The 21,226-nt window shown below is 49.7% G+C and overlaps 2 protein-coding genes across 11 annotated transcripts in view; both read right to left on the bottom strand.

The window, feature by feature from the left end:
- Positions 1-573: 573 nt before the first annotated feature.
- LOC125365779 (asialoglycoprotein receptor 1-like) lies at positions 574-4,602 on the bottom strand. The gene is made up of 8 exons (XM_048366013.1): positions 4,533-4,602; positions 2,109-2,225; positions 1,877-1,972; positions 1,728-1,799; positions 1,407-1,493; positions 1,171-1,322; positions 989-1,095; positions 574-842 (listed from the first exon to the last, which is right to left on the bottom strand). Exons 1-8 carry the CDS (start codon positions 4,600-4,602, stop codon positions 686-688), a joined length of 858 nt encoding a protein of 285 aa, XP_048221970.1. The 3' UTR covers positions 574-685.
- Positions 4,603-13,576: 8,974 nt separating this feature from the next.
- Dlg4 (discs large MAGUK scaffold protein 4) overlaps positions 13,577-21,226 on the bottom strand; it is a 30,677-nt gene continuing 23,027 nt past the window's right edge. For 9 of the 10 annotated variants that reach the window (XM_048365127.1, XM_048365128.1, XM_048365129.1 and 6 more), the window contains 9 exons: positions 18,759-18,935; positions 18,468-18,504; positions 18,351-18,378; positions 17,646-17,693; positions 17,457-17,558; positions 16,952-17,124; positions 15,954-16,063; positions 15,335-15,426; positions 13,577-14,511 (listed from right to left, as the gene is read on the bottom strand). In XM_048365127.1, coding sequence (XP_048221084.1) covers positions 14,405-14,511; positions 15,335-15,426; positions 15,954-16,063; positions 16,952-17,124; positions 17,457-17,558; positions 17,646-17,693; positions 18,351-18,378; positions 18,468-18,504; positions 18,759-18,935 — 874 coding nt within the window. In that variant the 3' untranslated portion in view covers positions 13,577-14,404. The remainder of the gene's footprint in view (positions 14,512-15,334; positions 15,427-15,953; positions 16,064-16,951; positions 17,125-17,456; positions 17,559-17,645; positions 17,694-18,350; positions 18,379-18,467; positions 18,505-18,758; positions 18,936-21,226) is intronic. The other variant, XR_007213668.1, reaches the window with a different exon arrangement.

Genomic DNA, 21,226 nt, shown 5'->3' with positions numbered 1-21,226 from the left:
GAACCCTGACTGGTCAGCTCTTGCTCCTCTCCCTGGCTGTTGATTCGATTCCTGTGGGTGCTTCTCCTCATGGTCCTGCTATGCTATGTGTTTGGTGACTCTGGGTTGTGGCCCAATGGCGTTTGTCATCTGTCTGCGCATGCCGCTTCTGTTTACTGCGCTAACAGTGAATGTCATTCAAACTTTTTGAAGCATTTAGAAAATTGGGGTGGTTCAGTTGGGGGCTGGGGGAGGGAATCACCACTAACAATACTGTTTTACAGCTGAGATTCAGAAAAAATTAACTTTTCCCAGCCATATACTGTAAGAAACAAAGCAAGGCTCCTAACTAGGCCTCTGGCTCAAAGCTCTCATGAGGACCTGGCCTTCTAAGGCTTTTAAATGCCAGCAAGCCCATCCCCTGGCTCCTCATCCCAATGATCAGACAACTCCAAATGTGTGTGTGTATTTTCTCTTCTTTTTACCTTAGAAAAAGTTGACAATAATAAGTTGTACACTGCACCAAGTGTCATGAATTTCCATCTCCCCCACCCGAAATAACCCACCTTCCTCATCTCCTTTCCCCTTCCCCTTTCCAGTTCTAGAGGAAAATCACGAGTATAGAGACTGCCAGATTGGAGGAATATCAATCCTAAATTTCAGTGGCTCAAAGCATTGGGGAAATAAATTAGAGGCTCCTAGCTGGCTAGCTGGCTGTCTCCAGCTTTGTCTCACAGACCCAGCGGTAGGGCCTCTGGCAGACGTCGTCATTCCAGCGACCATCGAAGGTGAAATGGGCACAGTCCTCACCACCGCCCAGCCCGTGCCCGTGCCAGTTATCTGGCTGCTCTGGTCTCCAGTTCCTGCAGATAGGAGACAACCATGCACTCCAGGAGGTCAGCCTCTCAACCAGGTCCCCAAGAGCCCCACCAGCCCTGGGGCCATAGGTTTGGGAAACGGGGCAATCCCAAGCAGAGGGAGCCAGCTGTGGGCAAGTGCACACACTCACTTGAAGCCAGAATCATAGATTGTCCCATCCACCCAATTCCAGGAGCCATTTAGGTCAGTTAGACCCATCCAGGTGTTTATAGGACCAATATGGTGCTGGACAAATTGCTGAGGAGAGAAGAGAAAGTCATGACCTCTCCCTTCTACCAGCTGGACTCCCAGGTGAGCCCCTCGGGGCCTCACCTGCTCCTCCAGGGAGTTCACCACCACCAGGTGGGCATTCTCCAGCTGGCAGTACTTGTCTGCCTCCGGCCAGGGCTTCCCAGAGTTGGAGAACCAGTAGCAGTTGCCTTCATACTCCACCCAGTTAATGGGGCAGCAGGACGTCGCAGAGCCTGCATGGGAAGATGGAGGGTGAAGGGCTGGGGCATTGCTGGCAGGGATCTGTGGGCAGGAAAGTGGAATTGCCCCCTCCTCACCATTTCCCTGCAGCACAGCCATCTGACAGTTCAAACTTCGCAGGTCAGACAAAAACTGCTTCACGTGGAGCAGTAAGTTGATGTGATCTGGGGAGGCAGAGGGTACAGGAAGACAGTGGGGAAGGGAAATGAGCTCAGTGTGAACATGAGGGCAGACTTGCACTTCCCTGGGAAAACCAAACACAGATGCTCTCTGTTCTCTGTTTCTATGTGCCTCTGTCTACCTGCCTCTCTCTGTCTGTCTGTCTCTGTCTCTGTGGCGTACTCTCTCTCACTCCCAACTTCCTCCCCTCCCTCTCCTCCTCTTTTTCTCCCCTTCACCTTCTCTCAGGTTTTGCTGCTGTTTCTCCATCTGGGACTCCAGCAACTTCATCTTTCTTCCCACACTGCCTCCTAGAGGAGAGACTCATTCAGTGCCCAGACATCACTAACCATCCCTCAGTCCCAGGGACCAGTTCCAAGCCCCTCACCCTGGGTGCTCAGGGCCTTGAACTCAGCCTCAATGCTCACTGTGAAGTTGCTGAAGATTGCTCTCAGGGATAGCAGCTCCCCCTGCAGCTGAGAGTCTGTGCAAGAGAGAGTGTAAGTGGGACATAGTGGTGGTGCCCACTACCATCACACCCATCACGTCCCTCATGAGCATCCCCCCCACTATCTCCCACCCAAAGCTCTCCCTTCTCTGTCCACCCCTGGCACACCCACTTTGGGATCCAATCACACAGACAACCACCAGCAGCAGGAGACTGAGACCCAGGGAGAAGAGGAAAAGGCGGGGTCCGGAGCAGAGCCGCTGTAACAAGGGCTTGGAAGGAAGTGGCCCTGTAAAGAGAGGGTGTCACAATTTGTCATCGCTAAAACATAGAACCAACCTAGATGCCCCTCAGTAGACAAGTGGATCAGGAAAATGTGGTACATATGCACAATGGAATTCTATGCTTCCATCAGAAGGAATGACACTGCCCCATTCTTAAGGAAATGGAAGGACTTGGGAAAAATCATACTAAGTGAAGTGACCCAGACCCAAAGAAACATAAACCCTATGGTGTCCCTCATAGAGAATAGCTAGTACATGAATAGGCTAGTCATGGTAGAAGATCAAAATACCCCAATAGCTACACCCATATGACCACATAAGAAGATGCCAAGTGGGGCCAGGAATATGGCCTAGTGGCAAGAGTGCTTGCCTCATATACATGAAGCCCCGGGTTTGATTCCTCAGCACCATATATATAGAAAATGGCCAGAAGTGGCACTGCTAGCCTTGAGCAAAAAGAAGCCAGGGAGAGTGCTCAGGCCCTGAGTTCATGGGCCAGGACTGGCGAAGAAGGAGAAGGAGAAGGAGAAGGAGAAGGAGAAGGAGAAGGAGGAGAAGGAGAAGGAGGAGAAGGAGAAGGAGAAGGAGAAGGAGAAGGAGAAGGAGAAGAAGAAGAAGAGGAAGAAGAAGAAGAAAAGTGAAATGAAGTTCATGTTATGGAAACAAGAGTTATACCACTGTTGTAATTATTCTCTATGCCATGTGAACTCATACTACTTTTTTTCCTCTTTTTCCTTGTATGTTTGTTTGGCTGAGTAGTTAGTTTTGTTTCTCTTGTACTCCCTTTCTGGCTGTACCCTTGCTGCCACTGTATTACATCTGAGTACCCTGGATACTGTTTATGCGGGTAATAGAACTGTGGAAAAACAAGCCATTCAAAAAGCAACACTTAGAAACCATTTGGTGTAAACCAACTGCATAACTCTTGGGGGTAGAAGCAAAGGGGGAGTGGGAGGGAGAATGAGGGAGAAGGTAACAAGTAGAATAAGAAATGTACTCACTGCCTTTCATATGAATCTGTAACCCCTCTGTATCACACTTCGACAGTAAAGAAAGAATAAAAATAAAATTTTTAAAAAGAGAGGGTGTCAGAGGTCAGAGAAACAGGAAGCCAGACGTAGCCAGGTTCTAGAAGGAGAGCAGGATAAGCACTCTAGTAGACTGGGAGGAAACATTTAGATTAAGAAATCTGGGCAGCAGGTAACCTGTAAGGCTAGACGCCAACTTGAAATGGGGAAGGAAAGGGGGTGGCAAAGCTTTGACCTCTTGCACCACAGAGGTCCTGTGCCTTTGCTGACACCTAGTGGTATTATTTTGTCACTGCAACTTATGAACCCCATCATAGTCACCCGCCAGGGAGTCCCTGCTCCAGCCATGGAAATGGAGAGGTTTTTCCTCTCTCCATGAATCCCATCCACCATTGGCCATGTGCAGGAAGAACAGGAACGGTTGGGCTGGGGATATAGTGGCAAGAGTGCCTGCCTCGGATACACGAGGCCCTAGGTTCGATTCCCCAGCACCACATATACAGAAAACGGCCAGAAGCGGTGCTGTGGCTCAAGTGGCAGAGTGCTAGCCTTGAGCGGGAAGAAGCCAGGGACAGTGCTCAGGCCCTGAGTCCAAGGCCCAGGACTGGCAAAAAAAAAAAAAAAAGAACAGGAACGGCCCCCCTCCAGAGAGATGAGAGAAAGACCTCCCACCACGAACTGGAATGTAGGGGCCTCACCTCTGCTCTCTCCTTCTGTCTCCTTTCCTATATCAAAGCAAACTACTCACTTTCAACCCCAGGGGCTTCATCCTGGCTTAGAGGACAAAGAAGTGAGGAAGGATTTGTCTTGGATATAGGGGAGCCTCATCCTCCCTCAGGGCAGTCTCAGTCTCTTCACAGACATCAATTTACACCCTTCAACCCAGCTGACCCTGCCCCCCCCCCCCCCACATACACACCATTTGCCATGGTGGAACAGGAAAGGAAGGAGGAGGCCTACAGGGACCTGACTGCTCATCTCTCCAACCGCCAGTTGTCCCCACACCCCAGGTCCACCTCTTCTTAGGGGCCTGAGAAGTGGGTGACACATGAGGAAGCTCAGGCATCTGACACCAAGAAAGTGACTCCAACCCCCACCCCGCCTCACTCACACAGCATTTTCTTCACTTCTAGAAGGAGCCACTGAGCCACTATTTTCTGTGAGAATGAGGCAGAGAGAGCCAGGAATAATAGAGCCAGGAGTCCTGGAAAAGGGTCCAGGAGCTGAAGCTTAAGGGTGAAAGCCACCAAATCTGGCCTTTGACGTCGAGAGATGTCCCCTCACCTCTCTGGAGCTGATGGTGGTCATTGTCCTCATTGTCGAAGTGCTGGAGATCTTGATACTCCCTTGTCATGATAGGGCTGGTGCTGGAAGGTGTGAGGTCCTGTCTCTTTTCCGGCCCTATTAGGTTACCCTCCACACCACAACCCCATGGAGACCCTTTTTCTCTCCTCTATCCCCTCCCAAGCCTCACACCTACCACCCGTCCTCTGCCATTTACCACCCTCTGTCCTTCCTCCCCCAACAGAGCCCCTCAACCCTCCCTCGATTGTCCCCCACCCTCTCAGCCTTTCTCCCCATTTTACTTGCTGAAGGTCTGGAGATCTGGCTCCCAGGCCCCTCAGTGCAGATTCCAGCCTAGGAGGGGGCTGAAGGCAGGAGGGAGGGAGGGGACAGGGTCCATGTGAGGCCCTGTGGGTATGGTATCTGAGCACGTAGAACCTGGCATCTCTAGGGCTTGGGACTTTGGACAGTAAACAGAGGTGGAAATGGATTTGGAACTTGAGGGATACATGTGGGTGGGAGTGGGGGATGGGTTACCTCTGCCCTCCTCCCCAGGGAGGAGTCATCTCTGGGTCTTTGCATGCATGCTTGGACAAGTGTACACACACGCGAGTCACCTTACTCCTCGTTGCAGAATTTGGGAGGGGAGATGAGTAGTCTTTCCTCTCTGCCCCTCTCCCTTTTACTTCCTCCTCTGAATTTCTCAGACTTGTTTCTCCAAATATTCTGGATCAGAAGGACTAGCAAGTTCCCTGTTCTTGCCTGGTCTTGGCCTGTGATCCTGACATCGGACCCAGCCACAGGCCTCCACCTTCTGTGGGCTCAGCGGCCCAGGCCCGGCCTGTCCTGCTCACTTGGTGGCAGTCTTCCAAGCAGTGGGAGGAGGGCAGTGAGCTGCCTCCATTGGGACTGAGGGTCACCCACTTCTCTCACAGACCCCAGAGTACAATCCTTTCTGTAGACTGCAAGCCGAGCCATGATGACAAAGCTTAACAAGATGCCACTGCAACGCTGAGGGAGAGCCCGGCTCTGCGCTGCTCCCAGAACCCCACATGGAGCCAGGCCTGCTCAGGCCACACACCAAGGCCCACATGCTAAAAAAATTCAGGCCTTCACATTTAGGGGCATCAGATAAGGTTGTCCAAATTCAAATAACTTGGAAACTGTGTGTGTGTGCACATGTGCTCACATGTATACATGTGCGCACACACACGCGTGCATGCATACACATGCATATACCATACTGCTGGAGCTTGAACTCAACTTTTTTACTCAAGGCTGGCACTCGACCACTTTGAGCCATAGTTCCTCTTTTGGCTTTTTGCTGGTTAATTGAAGATAAAAGTCTTAGAGACTTCTCTGCCCAGGCCCCCACTTTGAATCACAATCCTCAGATATCAGCCTCCCAAATAGCTAGAATTACAAGTATGGCCACCAGCTCTGATAGAATTTTTATTTATTTTTACTTTTTTTGGCCAGTCCTGGGCCTTGGGCTCAGGGCCTGAGCACCATCCCTGGCTTCTTCCTGCGCAAGGCTAGCACTCTGCCACCTGAGCCACAGCGCCCCTTCTGGCCATTTTCCATATATGTGGTGCTGGGGAATCGAACTGAGAGCTTCATGTGTAGGAGGCAAGCACTCTTACCACTAGGCTATATTCCCAGCCCTCTGATAGAAATTTAATATGTAAAGTACAAACAAGTCTCACTTTAGACTCTGAATGTGAGGTCATGCAAATCTGGCTTTACCAGTATCTCAAGGAGAAAACTAGACTTATGAGAGTTCAGATTGTGTTATGTAGATGACAGCATGTTGTTTGCATAATTATGACAGTTCTGTGTGTGCCCTCATTTGTCTATGTCCTGAAAACCCTTGTGCTGTTGACATGCATTGAGCCTGCTGCCAGTGATTTTGATGATAATTGGGCTGTTCATTTAACACTGTCTGATATGATCACTTAGAATCCAGTTTGTTCAGGGAAATGAAACTATGCTGATTTGGTGAGTTCAGGGCTCTGAGTTTTCAAGTCCCAGTTCCACTACAAGAAAAAAAAAAGAAATGATATGATTTGTATATCTTCTATTTGCAGGTTGTCTTGAAAGAAGACATTTCAAGGGGTTGGGGATATGGCCTAGTGGCAAGAGTGCTTGCCTTGTATACATGAGGCCCTGGGTTTCATTCCCCAGCACCACATATACAGAAAATCGCCAGAAGTGGTGCTGTGGCTCAAGTGGCAGAGTGCTAGCCTTGAGCAAGAAGAAGCCAGGGACAGTGCTCAGGCCCTGAGTCCAAGGCCCAGGACTGGCCAAAAAAAGACATTTCAAAATCTGATTTCTATCCTATACCCATGTTCTAAAATTTTATTTTATTAGGGAATAGTGCTTAGATGGGTACTGAACCTGTATGTGTATACGTCTGTCTATATTTTTCATCCCTTATCTTCAGATTTTGATTTAAAGGGACATGACTTAAAATGCACATAATAAATAAGCATAGTTGTAGCACATGTGAATTGGTTGTGTCTTGATACAAAAGAATTACTTTACAACCTAGACCTTAAACAAGATCTTCTCAGTCACTTTCCCAGGTCTCAGAATGCAGCTTTGCCCATGGTTCTGGCCCAGGATCTCTCTAAGGGTACCGCCAAGATGTCAGCCAGTTATGGCACATTCATTTGAAGATGTGACCTAGGTTGGTAGATCAACATCCAAAGTAGCCAAGCCACATGTTAAGCAGCTGGGTGGTGGCTGTTAGCCAGAGACCCCAGCTCTCCCCAGGGGCCTCTCCCCAAGGCTGCTTGAGTGTCCTCCCACAGTGAGTGGCCTGAGAGCATGATTCCTTCAGTGGCTTAGCCTCAGAAGTGACCACCCACCATTTCTTCACTGTGCTCTCAGGTCTTTCCTACCCACTGTGGGAGGGGATCACTCAAGGGTGCAATCTCAGGATGTGAAACTAGCTGGGGCCATCTTAAAGGACGGGCAAGTGTCTGCTGGGGGGTGGGAGGTATGTGCTCAGAAACATTTGACTTGTTAAACCACAGGCTGTGAGAGACAGCTGCAGAGGGATGAAGATGTAGCTCAGTGGTAGGGTGAATGCCTAACACATGCAAGGTCCTGAGTTTGATCCCCAATAACACACACACACACACACACACACACACACACACACACGTTGCAGGCAGGTGAGCAGTGACTTGGTCTTCATGTGGAAGCTAGCCACAGGTAAAGAGATCAATCTAGATGCTGTGAAATCTAGTGAGAAACTATGAGGCTTGAGGCCAAACAGGAAGAGACCACAAGAGAGAACTTCATCAAGAGAATCAAATGGGCCCAGTGGATACTCAGTGTGCATGAGAAAGGCAACAGAAGGGAAGACAGCAGCAGTGTACCTGATAAGATCCAGAAGATGACTGGAGGCCAGCTGCTGGAGACTCACTGGAGTTCTAGCTACTCGGGAGACTGGGATCTGAGGATTGTGGTTCAAATCCAGCCCAGACAGAAAAGCTTGTGAGAAAGCCAGGTGCTTTCTCACAGGTTGCATTGTCTCCATTATTGGAAGAAACTTAATTAAGGGCCTAGAAATGTGGCTTAGTGGTAGAGTGCTTGCCTAGCATGCACGAAGCCCTGGGTTCAATTCCTCCACACCACATAAACAGAAAAAGCTGGAAGTGGCACTGTGGCTCAAGTGGTAGAGCGCTAGCCTTGAGCAAAAAGAAGCCAGGGACAGTGCTCAGGCCGAGTTCAATCCCCACCACCGACAAGAAAAAAAAAAAAGTCAGCGCCGCGTCTGCACAGACTAAATGCTCAGCATATGTTGCCTATTTTTATTTTATCTTTGGCAGAGACAGGATTTGAATTCCAGGCCTTACACTCTTAGTTAAGGCATGCCCCAAGCCCCTTTTTGTGTTGGTTCTTTTTGAGGTAGTGTCTCACATTGTGCCCAGGCCAAACTGCAGTCCTCCTACTTCAGCTACCCTGTGTCACTAGGGGTGAACAGCACTCGCCACCAATCCCAGCCTTTGGTTAAGATTACAGGCCTGAGCCGCCATGGATGTCTAGTTTTATTTTTATTCTCACTGATGACAAAACAGCCAAGAATCGAGTTGGCCTCTTCCGGTGCGCGGGTAAGTCGGGGTTTGGGATCTCGATGGCATAGAATGTCTCTCTGGCAAGCACTTTACCACTAGGCCATATTCCCAGCCCCTGGCAAAAAAAAAAAAAAAAAAAAAGAATGTCTCTCTGGGCGCCCCAGAAGATGATGAGCTATTCTTTGGGACCAAGGGGGAATGCTGGGAGGGAATTCAACTCAAATAACCCCTTTCCACAGAAGATGAGTCTTCTAAGCTGCCTCTTGGAGGGCTTCCAGCTTCGTGTGTAGAGGGTGCACCTGGATCTTGCCTGAAACCCAGAGAATGGGGCCACCTCTGCCCCTTAGGCCTCCTGTCTAACTTGCAGAGTCTGGCACCAGCAGATCTCAAGAAGAGGTCGTGTAAGCCAGAGGCTGATGGCTCATGCCTATATTCCTGATGGCTTAGGAAGCCAAGATCCAAGAAGCACACTTTAAGTTAGCTTACGACGTAGACAAATCTGTGAGACTCATCTCCAAAACTAGCAAAAAGCCAGAAGTAGAGGTATGGCTCAAAAAACAAAAGTCACTCAAAAGTACTAGACCCTGAGTTCAAGCCCTAGTACTGGCAGGCACACAAATGATGTGACTCAGCACTGGCCTACAAGTTCCCATAACTAGGGACATGTGGTATGGGCTCCGGGGCCTGGAAGGATGAGCTGGTGGAGGCACATCCAATCTTGCTTTTTATTTTAATTTTTGCCAGTTGTGAGGCTTGGACTTAGGGCCTGAGCAGTCCCTGGCTTCTTTTGCTCAAAGCTAACACTCTACCACTTGAGCCACAGCACCACTTCCGGCTGTTTATGTGGTACTGAGGAATCGAACCCAGGGCTTCATGCACGCAAGGCGAGCTCTCTACCACTAAGCCATATTCCCAGCCCCCACTTCCAGCTTTTTACTTAAAGAGCTAAGGGTCTTTTATGGGTGGGTGCTAGTGGCTCACACCTGTAATCCTATCCACTTCCGAGGCTGAAATCTGAGGATCACAGTTTGAAGCTAGCCTGGGCTACTAAGCCATATTCCCAGCCCCAGCATGTCCAATCTTAACTGACCCAGCCACCCTGCAAGGGGCTCAGCGTCTCAATGCTCATCTCAGTGGGGCTGAGGCCTGGGAGCTCCCTGCCTTAACAGGATCTTCTCATTCCTGGCTCTCAATCCCCAACTCCCCTTATATCTCTATCACCAGGAACACAGCTGGGACTCTGATCCACAAAGTTCTCAATGTTTTTTTCCTACTTTAAGAGGGTAACAACTAAGGAGAAGTTAAAACTCCAAAAGTTCCCAGGTTTTACTTAACTCTCAGGTTTTTCCAATAACTGAAAAGAACCCTGGAAAACCAATAACAGTTCTCAACGATTTTCTGTAGTGTGCCAGACACAGTGTGAAGGTTTTACAGTCTCCTTTATTCCTTTCAAAAATCCAGAGAGGGGCTGGGAAGGTGGCCTAATGGTAGAGTGCTTGCCTAGCATGCATGAATCCCTGGGTTCAATTCCTCAGCACCACATAAACAGAAAAAGCCAGAAGTGGCACTGTGGCTCAAGTGGTAGAGTGCTAGCCTTGAGCAAAAAGAAGCCAGGGACAGTGCCTAGGATCTGAGTTCAAGCCCCAAGACTGGAAAAAAAAAAAAAAAAGGAAAGAAAATCCAGTGAGACACTTACCCTAATCTTTTCCTTTTCCTTTCTTTTTTTAAATTTTTTTTTATGCCAGTCCGGGTCTTGAACTCAGGACCTCACACTCTCATTTGGTTTTTTGGCTCAAAATTAGCACTCTACCATTTGAACTACACCTCCACTTCTGGCTTTTTGCTGGTTGTTTTGAGATGAGTCTCTCAGATTTGTCTTTCTAAGCTGGCTTGGAACCCATGATCCTTAGAACTCAGCCTCTTTAGTAGCTAGGATTACAACAGCTGGAGCCTAGGTAATTTTTTACTTTTATTTTTGCCAGTCCTGTGGCTTGAACTCGGGGCCTGAGCACCATCCCTGAGCTTCTTTTGCTCAAGGCTAGCCCTCTACCAGTTGAGCCACAGTGCCACTTCTGGCTGTTTCCGTTTATGTAGTGCTGAGGAATCGAACCCAGGGCTTTGTGCAAGCTAGGCAAGCACTCTACCACTAAGCCACATTGCCAGCTCCTAGGTAATTTTTTTAAAAGAAAAGGAGTAAGGGAGACAAGGAGGAAGGAAGGAAGGAAGGAAAGAAGGGAGGGAAGGAGGGAGACTTCCTTATTCACACTGTGTAAATGAAACATGCCCAGCAGTCACTTTATTCACTTAATGGCACTCATCATTTTAAATTATCTGTATTCATCTGCTTCCTGTCACTTGTCATCCCCACTGACTAGAACACACGTTCAACAAGAACAGAGATCCTTGCCTTCCCAGTGTTTAGAATATTCTCTGGCACCAAGTGAGACCCAAAGAAGAATTTATTGAGAGATATAAAAGGACTGAGGAAAAGAGAAGTCAGGGTTTGAACCAAGTCAGCTTGGGAGCCCAGGACTCTGCCAACTATAGTAGCTGCCTCCTTAGTGAACAGGGGAGAGTTCTCTCATAAACTTGGGCAGATCTGTCCCACATCGTTATCACAAAAAATATGGAACAAAGCGATAACAATTTTTTTTCCAGAGCTGAGGACCAAACTCGGGGCCTTGCGCTTGCAGGCAGGTTCTCTTCCATTGAGCTAAATCCCCAGCCCTGTGATAACAATTTTTAACTGCACATATTTCTAGTTTTGAATATTTTTCAGGTACATGGATTACTTTTATAACAAAAATAAAACATACAGGGCTGGGAATATGGCCTAATGGTAGAGTGCTTGCCTCGCATACATGAAGCCCTGGGTTCGATTCCTCAGCACCACATATATAGAAAAGGCCAGAAGGGGCGCTGTGGCTCAAGAGGTAGAGTGCTAGCCTTGAGCAAAAAGAAGCCTGGGACAGTGCTCAGGCCCTGAGTCCACGCCCCAGAACAGGGGGAGAGGGGAAGAAAGTGGGGGGAGAGACAGAGACAGAGACAGAGACAGAGACAGACAGACAGAGAGAGAGAGAGAGAGCATACTGAATTAGGTAATTCTACTCCCTCTAACTCCTTAGGCTCCAGACTATATCTATCTCTATGTGTCTTCCAGATGTCTCCTTGCAGCCTACAGTAGAAGATATTGGTGCAGCCTCATCCAACAGAACTAAGAGGAGCATTTGAAAACATCCTAAAGTAACGATGCGCCTCAGAGATCCCCAACCCCAGAATCAGATTTCATGGGCTGGACAAGGAACTGCACAGGAAATTCTGCCCAGTCGTGTATAGGATTACTAGCTTGAGGGACTCCTCAGGGATCTCTGCCTTGATTCTTGGGGCTGTTACTTTTGGTTTGTGCTAGTAGCAGGCTGAACTCAGAATTTCATGCTCACTTAGCTCTTTGACTCACAGCTGGCATTCAACCACTTGAGCCACACCCTCCACTTCCAGCTTTTTTACTCATTAAGTAGAACTTGAGTCTCATGGGTTTTTCTGCACTGGCTGGCTTTGAACTGGGATCCTCAGATCTCAGCCTCCTAAGTAGCTAAGATCCAGGCATCAGCCTCTAGGCTTGGGCCTGTTTTGAAACCAGGGAAATAATGCCTTCCCCAGAATCACTGCTTCTGTGTGTAACTCTTTGCATTCCTCACTCACTTTTGCTCAGGAGTGGTTATAAAAACTGCCCTTTTGCAACTGTTCAGGATTGAACCACAATCCTGAGGGCCTTTCACCCCAACCTTCCCCACTGGGGCACCTGTGAGTCAGCAGGTCAAGAGGGTAGGATGATAACTACAAGCAGCAACTAGCCTGTCACAGCTGACAACTTCACAGTGGGAGCCTGTCAGTCACAGAAACAGCAGCGAAGTTGAGATGCACTTTCCCACACTGCAACAATCTGAGACGCTTTGGGAAGAATGTAGGGCCAGACAAATGTGACATCATTGAAATAGAATTCTCCTTACAATAAGGAACTGATACTGAGCCACTTCCCTTTTTCACCTAGCTACCAGAAAGCCCAGGGATATTTACTCTCAGAGCTAGTGCATTAATTTCTATTTGTCTTGGGTATCACATTTCTACTGTCCTACCCTGGGTGGTAAGAAAAGTGGGCCTAGTCAGTGCCACTGGATATTTAGTATTTTATTTTACAGCAAGATGCAAGTGTCATGATTTAGCCTATCTATGGGCTAAAGCATATTGCAAATACATTTAGCCCAGGATAAGCCATGATGTTTGGTAGGCCAGGTGTATTCAATGCAGGGGTGTTTGGGGTTTTGGTTTTGTTGGTCATGGGGCTTGAACGCTGGGCCTGGGCACTGTCCCTGAGCAGTTTAGCTAAAGGCTAGCACTCTACCGCTTGGGCCACCGCACTTCTGGTTTTCTGGTGGTTTACTGGAGATAAGAGTCTCACAAACTTTCCTGCTCAGGCTGGCTTTGAACTGCGATCCTCAGACCTAAGCCTCCTGAATAGCTAGGATTATAAGTATGAGTCACCAGCGCCCAGCTTAAATGGCTTTTACTTCCGATATTTTTAACTCATGATGAGTTTTTGTGGACATAAAAGGAACCCCCACCCCCTGTAAGATGAAAAACTTCTCTATTTTCCTTAAATGATTAAATGTACTACCCACCGGGCTGAGGAAGCCCAGCGTGGAGATGTGGGCTGGCTTCTTTGCAGGACCCAATGCAAGTGTACCAGGGACCCTGGAGAGCGTTGCAGCTCTTCCAGGCCAGGCATCAACCAGCTCAGCTTTCCTGACTTGCTAGCTCCCCCAGTGACCCTTTTCAAACCACCCTTTTTTCCCTGGGTTGGGTGAAGAAAGACCTCAACTTACCAGACCCACCAAACCCTAAGCCCCCACACTATCTTCTTCCACACTCAGGTCCCAAATAACCAGGCCACACACTGAATTTCAAGTATCTGTCTCTTCCTTTCACTCTCTCAAAAGAAAAAATAAATAAATTGCAGAAGGCGGCAGCATTTCCAGTCTTCCCCTGGCTCCCAGACACCCGACCCCTGACCCCAGCCCTCCCACCTCCCTCCCATTTCCCCAGTCCCTAGACCCATCCCTCCCCTTTCCCAAAAAAAAGAAAAAAGAAAAAAAATCCCAGGAAAAAAAAAGCCACAGTTAGACCTTCCACTCATGCAAACCGGCAAAGAAAAAAGGTGGGGGTGGGGGGTCGTGTGGAAGGCAGGGGACCCACAGTAGGACCCCCTTACTTCTCCCTCCAAAAACCACCTTTGAGAAGAAAAAAAAAATGGAGAAAATAAATGAGAACTCAAGGGACATGGGGAGCTATGATGGGGGGCAGGGATGACCCCAGACGCTGCCTCAGGGAGTGCGGAGGCCTGTGGCTCTGCATCCCTATAGAGGGTGTTCCTTGAGAGGACCCCGACTTCTGGAATGTGTATGGGAGAAGATGGGGGAGGCAGCGGCCCCCAGTGGGTCTGTGTGTGCATCAGGGGAGGGCAGGGGGCAGGTCCTAAGGAGCGAGGGCTTGAAGCCAGGAGCCCTGCTCCCCCACCCAGACCCTAGGTTCCTGGGGTTCAGGAGCCCAGTTCTGGAGTGCAGGGATACATGCAGAGGAGCGTCCCCCCTCCAATATGCTGGGTCCAGTTAGAAAGGAAATAAATAAGAAGGAGTGGGAGGGAGACCGGGGATGACTTGGGCAATTCAGTCCAGACCAAGGGCCCGGGCGATGGAGGCAGGGCAAGTCCAGGCCAAGCCAGGGCAGGAATCAGAGTCTCTCTCGGGCTGGAACCCAGATGTAGGGGCCTGAGAGGTCCTCGATGACGCGCTTCACCTTGTGGTAAATCTCCTCAAAGCTGTCGCCCTCCACGATGGCTAGGAGTGAAGGGAGCAGACAGTGAGGCCAGTGGTCCCAGGTCATTTAACCAAGGGAAGGGCAGCAGTCCAAAGGGAGAAGTACCTTTTCTATTTTATTGTATTTTGATCAGTACTAGGGCCTGGAACTCAGGGCCTTGCACCCTCACTTATCTTTTTTTTCTTTTTATTTTCTCAGTCCTGGGGCTTGAACTCAGGGCCTGAGCACTGTCCCTGGCTTCTTTTTGCTCAAGGCTAGCACTCTGCCACTTGAGCCACAGCGCCATTTCTGGCAGTTTTCTATGTGGTGCTAAGGAATCGAACCCAGGGCTTCATGTATATAAGGCAAGCACTTTACCACTAGGTCATATCCCCAGCCTTCTTCTTCTTCTCCTTCTTCTTCTTCTTCTTCTTCTTCTTCTTCTTCTTCTTCTTCTTCTTCTTCTTCTTCTTCTTCTTCTTCTTCTTTTCTTCTTTTTTATCAAGGCACCAGCCTTTATCACTTGAACCACACCTTCACTTCCAGCTTTTTACTGGTTAACTGGAGATAAACTTCTCACTAACTTTCCTGCCTAGACTGGCTTCAAACCACAATCCTCAGATCTTAGCCTCCCAAGTAGCTAGGATTACAGGTGTGAGCCACCAGCACCTCCATGGAGCACCTTTATTTTTCTAATTCTCCAAGCCATGAGCCATAGGCCTACAACCCCCACCCCCAGCCGCCACGCTCACAGAGGTACCTCTTCCTACCCATTGCCACCGCCACCACGGGGCACTCTGTCGCCTCTGAGCAAAGGCCCCCTGTGGGCATCACCCAGATGGTAGCAGTGGGCTGCTACCTCACCTGAGAAGCACTCTGTGAACTCCTGCTCCAGTTTGGTGGCTCTGTCAAAGGCTTTTCGGGCTTGTTCCTCTGTGATACGCTTGTTAATTTCTCTGTGAAGAGGGGGAGAAGCAGAGACATGATGGTGGGCCTACCCCTGCCTTTTACCTCCTCCATTCAGGGATGTTAAGGTGTAACCTGGATTTTCTTATTTGGAACATGTAGAAAAGGGAAAAAAAAATCCAATATCCTCTGAATTCACTGACAAGCCCTCACCCACGTGACCCACCACAACCAGGCTCACAAGACTTCTCAGGAGCTCGTCCCACAGGCCTTCAGCCCCATAAAAATGATCCAGAAGACCCTAACTCTTAAGTACCCTTAAGGCTCCAGCTTGCCCCAGCTGCTGTGTGCCCCAGGGGCTGCTGAGAGTTGTAATCATGCCTAGCCCCAAGGCAGAAGAGGATAGGAAAGGCCTGGAACTTTCTGCAACTTCAGCTCTCCATGCAACAACTACCTTAGTAAGCTGCTGAAGTAGGTGTCCAAGGTTCTGAGGGGCAAATGCAATGCAGAGGCCTTGAGAGGCCCGGGACCACACAGGTGTGGGGAGCAGAGGGGAGGCCCCCGAGACCATACTCACAGCACATTCTCCAGGGAGCGGGGACGAATGAAGATGGCGATGGGGTGCAGGTGGGCCGCCTGCAGCCGCCGCACAGCATTGGCGGAGACATCGAGGATGCAGTGCTTCCCCTGGGGGTAGGCGGGGTAGGCGAGGGGACCAGCAGATAGCAGAAAAGGACAGACAGAGGTGCCAGGAAAGGATGGCAGGACCCGAAAAGGTGGGGGATGGGTGTCAAAAGACAAGTGAGAGTGGAAAGGGGTAAGGACAGACAGAGTGAAGACAGAGAGAAAAGAAAAGAAGGGAAAATGGCGAGCCAGGTGAGGGGGCAGGAAAGGAATAGAGTAGAGAATATGATAAGAAACAGGCAGGGAGGGGACTCAAAAGAAGATGGAAGCAAAGCAGAGGCAAGCAGAACAGACCGTGGAGTGAGGAGTGGAAGGCAGGCCAGGCCAGGTAGGGAAAGAAAGCCAAGGAAAAAGAGAAAAGAAGTAGGATGCAGGGAGGAGGGAGGGGAGGACAGACAGAGGACAGACAGATGGAAGAAACAGGAGAGACAGATGGGAGGGAGGGGAGGCAGATGGAGAAAGGAGCCAAGGAGGGAGGGCAGGCAGGGTGCGGAGCAGCAGGGAAATGGAATGGGGAGTGGGAGAGGGGAGTAAGTACCCCAGGAAAAGGGAGGGGAGAAAGCCAGAGGGGAGTCAGGAAGTTGGAGGAGGCCAAAGCATAGAAGACAAGGCCACAGGAAATGTAGAGAAATGAGGGCAAGGAGAAGGGAAGCAGAGAGGAGAAAGAGACAGATGGTGGCAAGGAATGTGGGGTCAGGAAGTGAGGAGAGCAGGGCACAAAGAGCAGACGGTCAGAGTTGCCCAAGAGAAGGAGGTGGAGGAGCCGAGCGAGCGTAGTGGAGACCCAGCAGGGAAAGAGACAGAGAGAAAGAGAGTTAGAGAGAGCTGGAAGAAGGCAAGGGGGTGGGGAGAGGGCAGGAGGAAGAGGATGGGGCGCCCACTGGGTCCTACCTGCTCGGCTACCTCTCGCACGGACTGGACGCTGGTTCCGTAGAGGTGGCTGTTGTACTGGCCAGCCTCAATGAACTTGTGTGCCTGAATGTCCTTCTCCATTTTCTCCCGGGACGACACAAAATGGTAATCCCGGCCATCTATCTCATATTCCCGCTTAGGCCGTGTCGTATCTGCCAGGAAGTGACCCCACCCCACAAAGATCTAACCATCATCCCCCACTGACCAAGAGCAACCAACCCTCCCCACTCAAATGCCCAGCTGATCTTGATAAGAGGCCACTGGGGAAACTAAGATGGAAGAGAGACAGGACTGTCTCCTGGGGAAGGCCCCCTAGTATCTGGCTCAGACTTGCCTACTGAGGAAAACAAGGGTTGATGAGACACATCCCTCCCCTAGCACCGTAATACCCACAGGCAGTTCCATCCATGGCCCTCACAAGTGGGGCTCCTCAGTCCTTCCCCACCCTCCCATCCCCATCCCCATCCCAGGTCCCAGCACTCACGAGGGACACAGGATCCAAACTTGTCGGGGAACTCAGAGAGGAGATCATCATTGGCTCGGTCCTTAGTGGGGCCAAGGATGATGATGGGGCGAGCATAGTGCACTGAGGAGAGAGCCGGGCTTAGGTCCTGAACAAGACCAGAGGAGCAGAAGGGCTGGGGCCAAAGCAGGGGCAGGGCTCAGGGCTCACCTTCCATCTGTGTCACTGTCTCGTAGCTCAGAACAGAGTCTTCTCGACCTGGGAGGAAACAGGCATCTGCAAGAGGCTCTGAGACAGAAGGCCTGGAGCCCTTGCCTCAACTGCCTTTTTTTTTGGTCGGTCATGGGGCTTGAACACAGGCCTAGGCACTGTCCTTGAGCTCTTTAGCTCAAGGCTAGCACTCTACCACTTGAGCAACAGTGTCACTCCCAGTTTTCTAGCGGTTAGTTGGAGGTAAGAGTCTCATAGCCTTTCCTGCCTTATAATATGATCCTCAGATCTCAGCCTCCTGAGTATCCAGGATTACACGTGTGAGCTACCAGCGTCCAGCTTTTTTATTATTATTTTAGGTCCCGGGGCTTGAACTCAGGGCCTGGGCACTGTATCTGAGCTCCTTTTCTTCAAGGCTAGCTAGCACTCTACTACTTGAGAGCAACAGCACCACTTCCAGCTCTGTGTGTGTGTGTGTGTGTGTGTGTGTGCGTGTGTGTGTGTGTGTGTGTTAATTGGAGATAAGAGTCTCACAAACTTTTCTGCTCTGGCTGGCTTCAAACCATGACTGTCAGACCTCAGCCTGCTGAGTAGCTAGGATTACAGGCATGAGCCACTGGCTCCAGGCTCACCGGCTTTCTTGAGGAGATCAAGAGCATCTCAGTGCTCCTCTCACCCCAGGGTTTCCTGATTGATCCCACCTACCCTGTGATCCAGAGCTGGAGCCCCAGTCCTAGGAAGAGAAAAAGGCCACGTGGTGGGTTAAGGGTTCTGCTACATGCGCCCCTACTCTTCCACCAAGCTTACCCCTCCTCCACCTACCTTGGCTTTTAACCTTGACCACTCCCGTCGCTCAACCCTGTGGGATACATGGAGGGATGAGGGATAGCCCCTATTTTCTGGACCAATTGAGAACTCCATCTTCTAGCTGCACCTGGGCCCAGTTCTCTTCAATGGAGTTGTCTGACGCAAAGGTTTACAGGAGCCATAGTCCCCAGAAGGGCCTGACACCATCCCACCCCCCAACACCATGAGTCCCCTACTGGCTGCCCATGGGAGAACCTAGAAACTTCAGGGCCTGTAGGAGGATGGCTCGGGGCCCAGCAGCCTCACCGTCGTTTGCTGGGAATAAAGCCAATATCATCGGTCTCACTGTCAGAGTGGACCCGCCGTGCCTGCCACCACTCTTCATCACTGGCGTCAATTACGTGAAGCACATCCCCAAAGTGGAAGCTCAGGGCCTGGCTCAGGAAGCCGCAGTCCTTGGTCTTGTCATAATCAAACAGGGCCCTAGAGGGTAACAGGCTACAGGTCAGGGCCTAGCTGAGAACTCCGTGAAGGATGCACCAGTGACCCTGAAACCAGCAGGGAGATACAATAAAGAGGTCCTAGAAAAGCACAGGCTGCTAACAGGCACCAGAGGCTCACACCTGTCATCCTAGCTACTCAGGAGGCTGAGATCTGAGGATCGAAGTTCAAAGCCAGCCCAGGCAGGAAAGTGTGTGATACTCATCTCCAAATAACCACCAGAAAGCCGGAAATGGTGTGGTGGCTCAATGTGGTATAGCACTAGTCTTGAGCAAAAAGAGCCCAGGTCCTGAGTTCAAGTCCCATGGCTGACAAAAAAAAGTACAGGCTGCTGATGGCATGCCTACAGCAACCCAAACAATATAGACCAAAAACTCGGCCACAAGTCAAAATGCCACAATAATGCACATGATATATGCAATTTCCATAATGACAGCAAGAACTCCAGAAAGAACCTATCACCAGTGGCTCACACCTGTAATCCTAGCTACTCAGAAGGCTGAGATCTGAAGATCACAGTTCAAAGCCAGCCCAGGAACGAAAGTCCTTGACACTCTTAACTCCAATTAACCACTAAATAGCTAGAAGTGGAGGTGTGGCTCAAGTAGTAGATCACCCTGAGTTCAAGTCCCAGGACCAGCACAGATAGAAGATAGACAGACAGACAGATAGATGGGTGGATGGACTCCAGAAAGTAGTTTGTACCAGGTGCTGGTGGCTCATGCTCATAATCCTAGCTACTCAGGAGATTGAGATCTAAGGATCATGGTTCAAAGCCATGGACAAGCAGGACAGTCTGTGAATTCTTTTTCTTTTCTTTTCTTTTTTTCTTTCTTTTTTTTTTTTTTTTTTTTTTTTGCCAGTCTTGGGCCTTGGACACAGGGCCTGAGCACTGTCCCTGGCTTCTTTTTGCTCAAGACTAGCACTCTACCACTCTACAGCGCCACTCCTGGCCGTTTTCTGTATATGTGGTGCTGGGGAATCAAACCCAGGACTTCATGTACAGGAGGCAAGCACTCTTGCCACTAGGCCACATTCCCATCCCAGTCTGTGAATTCTTATCTCAAATAAACTACTCAAAAAAAGCCAGAAGTGGTGCTGTGGCTCAAGTGGTAGCCTTGAACACAGAGAGGCTCAGGGACAGATCTCAGGCTCTGAGTTCAAGCCTCAGGATCAGCAAAAAAAAAAAAAAAAAGTAGTAGTTTGCAATACAGATGGATGTCACAATTGCCCTGAATCTATTCAAAATGTATAAGTAAAAAAAAAAAAATTTACTTTTTGGAAAACTTTGGTAAACTTTAGAATCAGACAACTATCAGGGTCAGAGGAAAAAAGAATCAACTCAGAGAGTGAAGATGCAGAAAATAGCAATGGGACGAGGAAGAGGAGAAAGGCCCCCAGAATCATGTGATCATCAGGCAATCCAAAACCGAAAAAACTTGAAGAGCTGCCAGATCCAGAGTGAAGGAGAACCAAGCAAAAACCTCAGCTGTGACCCTGAATGGATGGAGGTATAATTCAGCAAGTAGGAGCACCAAAGAATCCAAGCACATGGCAGGGAATTCAGTAAGGAACATGTTGAGTGAGACATACTCATGGACATCCCAATAGAGATGGCTAGAAAGCAGATGGACAGAACTGTAGGTCTAGGCCTCTGAGAAGAGGTCAAGGTCAGGTCAGACAGCTCTAACAGACATTTGTAGAGGAGAGTAGCAGATAACACCAGACAAGTGAATGGGAGGAGAGAGAGAGAGAGAGAGAAGAGAGAGGAGAGGAGAGGAGAGGAGAGGAGAGGAGAGGAGAGGAGAGGAGAGGAGAGGAGAGGAGAGGAGAGGAGAGGAGAGGAGAGAGGAGAGGAGAGGGAGAGGCTGCAGTACTCACCCCAGGAAAAGGACAGAAAAAGGAGTCAGCAGGGGAGAGGACCCTTAAGAAAGGAGCAAAAGTTGTTGAAGAGACAGGAGTCAAGGCTGGAGTATAACTCAATGGTGGGTCACTTACCTGGCATGCATGCAAGCCTGGGATTGATACCAACACTGAGAGGTGGGGAGGGGGGGAGGAAGGAGAGACAGAGATAGACAGAGAGAGAGAGAGAGAGAGAGAGAGAGAGAGACAGGATACAGGCACATGACAGCTATGGTCCACCTCCCCCAGGCTGCCCACAGGAATGTCAAAGTGGGGACAACATTCCCAATAGCTTGATGCCTGTCATTATGACAGGCACCTGTATAATCCAACTACCCAAAAGGCTGAGGCAGAATGAGCACTTGAACCCA

Source organism: Perognathus longimembris, chromosome 17 (assembly GCF_023159225.1).
Source record: "Perognathus longimembris pacificus isolate PPM17 chromosome 17, ASM2315922v1, whole genome shotgun sequence".
Classification (NCBI taxonomy): Eukaryota; Metazoa; Chordata; class Mammalia; order Rodentia; family Heteromyidae; genus Perognathus; species Perognathus longimembris.
The sequence above is the reverse complement of the archived record's forward strand: the minus strand, read 5'-3'. Positions and strand labels throughout refer to the sequence as shown.

Excerpts from the sequence above, each read along its gene's own strand:
- LOC125365779 (XM_048366013.1), bottom strand. The coding sequence starts at position 4,602 with ATGACAAGGGAGTATCAAGATCTCCAGCACTTCGACAATGAGGACAAT. Across the intron at positions 1,800-1,876 it reads CAAGGCCCTGAGCACCCAGG|GAGGCAGTGTGGGAAGAAAG; the intron begins GTGAGGGGCTTG and ends TCTCTCCTCTAG. Across the intron at positions 1,323-1,406 it reads GGCTGTGCTGCAGGGAAATG|GCTCTGCGACGTCCTGCTGC; the intron begins GTGAGGAGGGGG and ends CTTCCCATGCAG.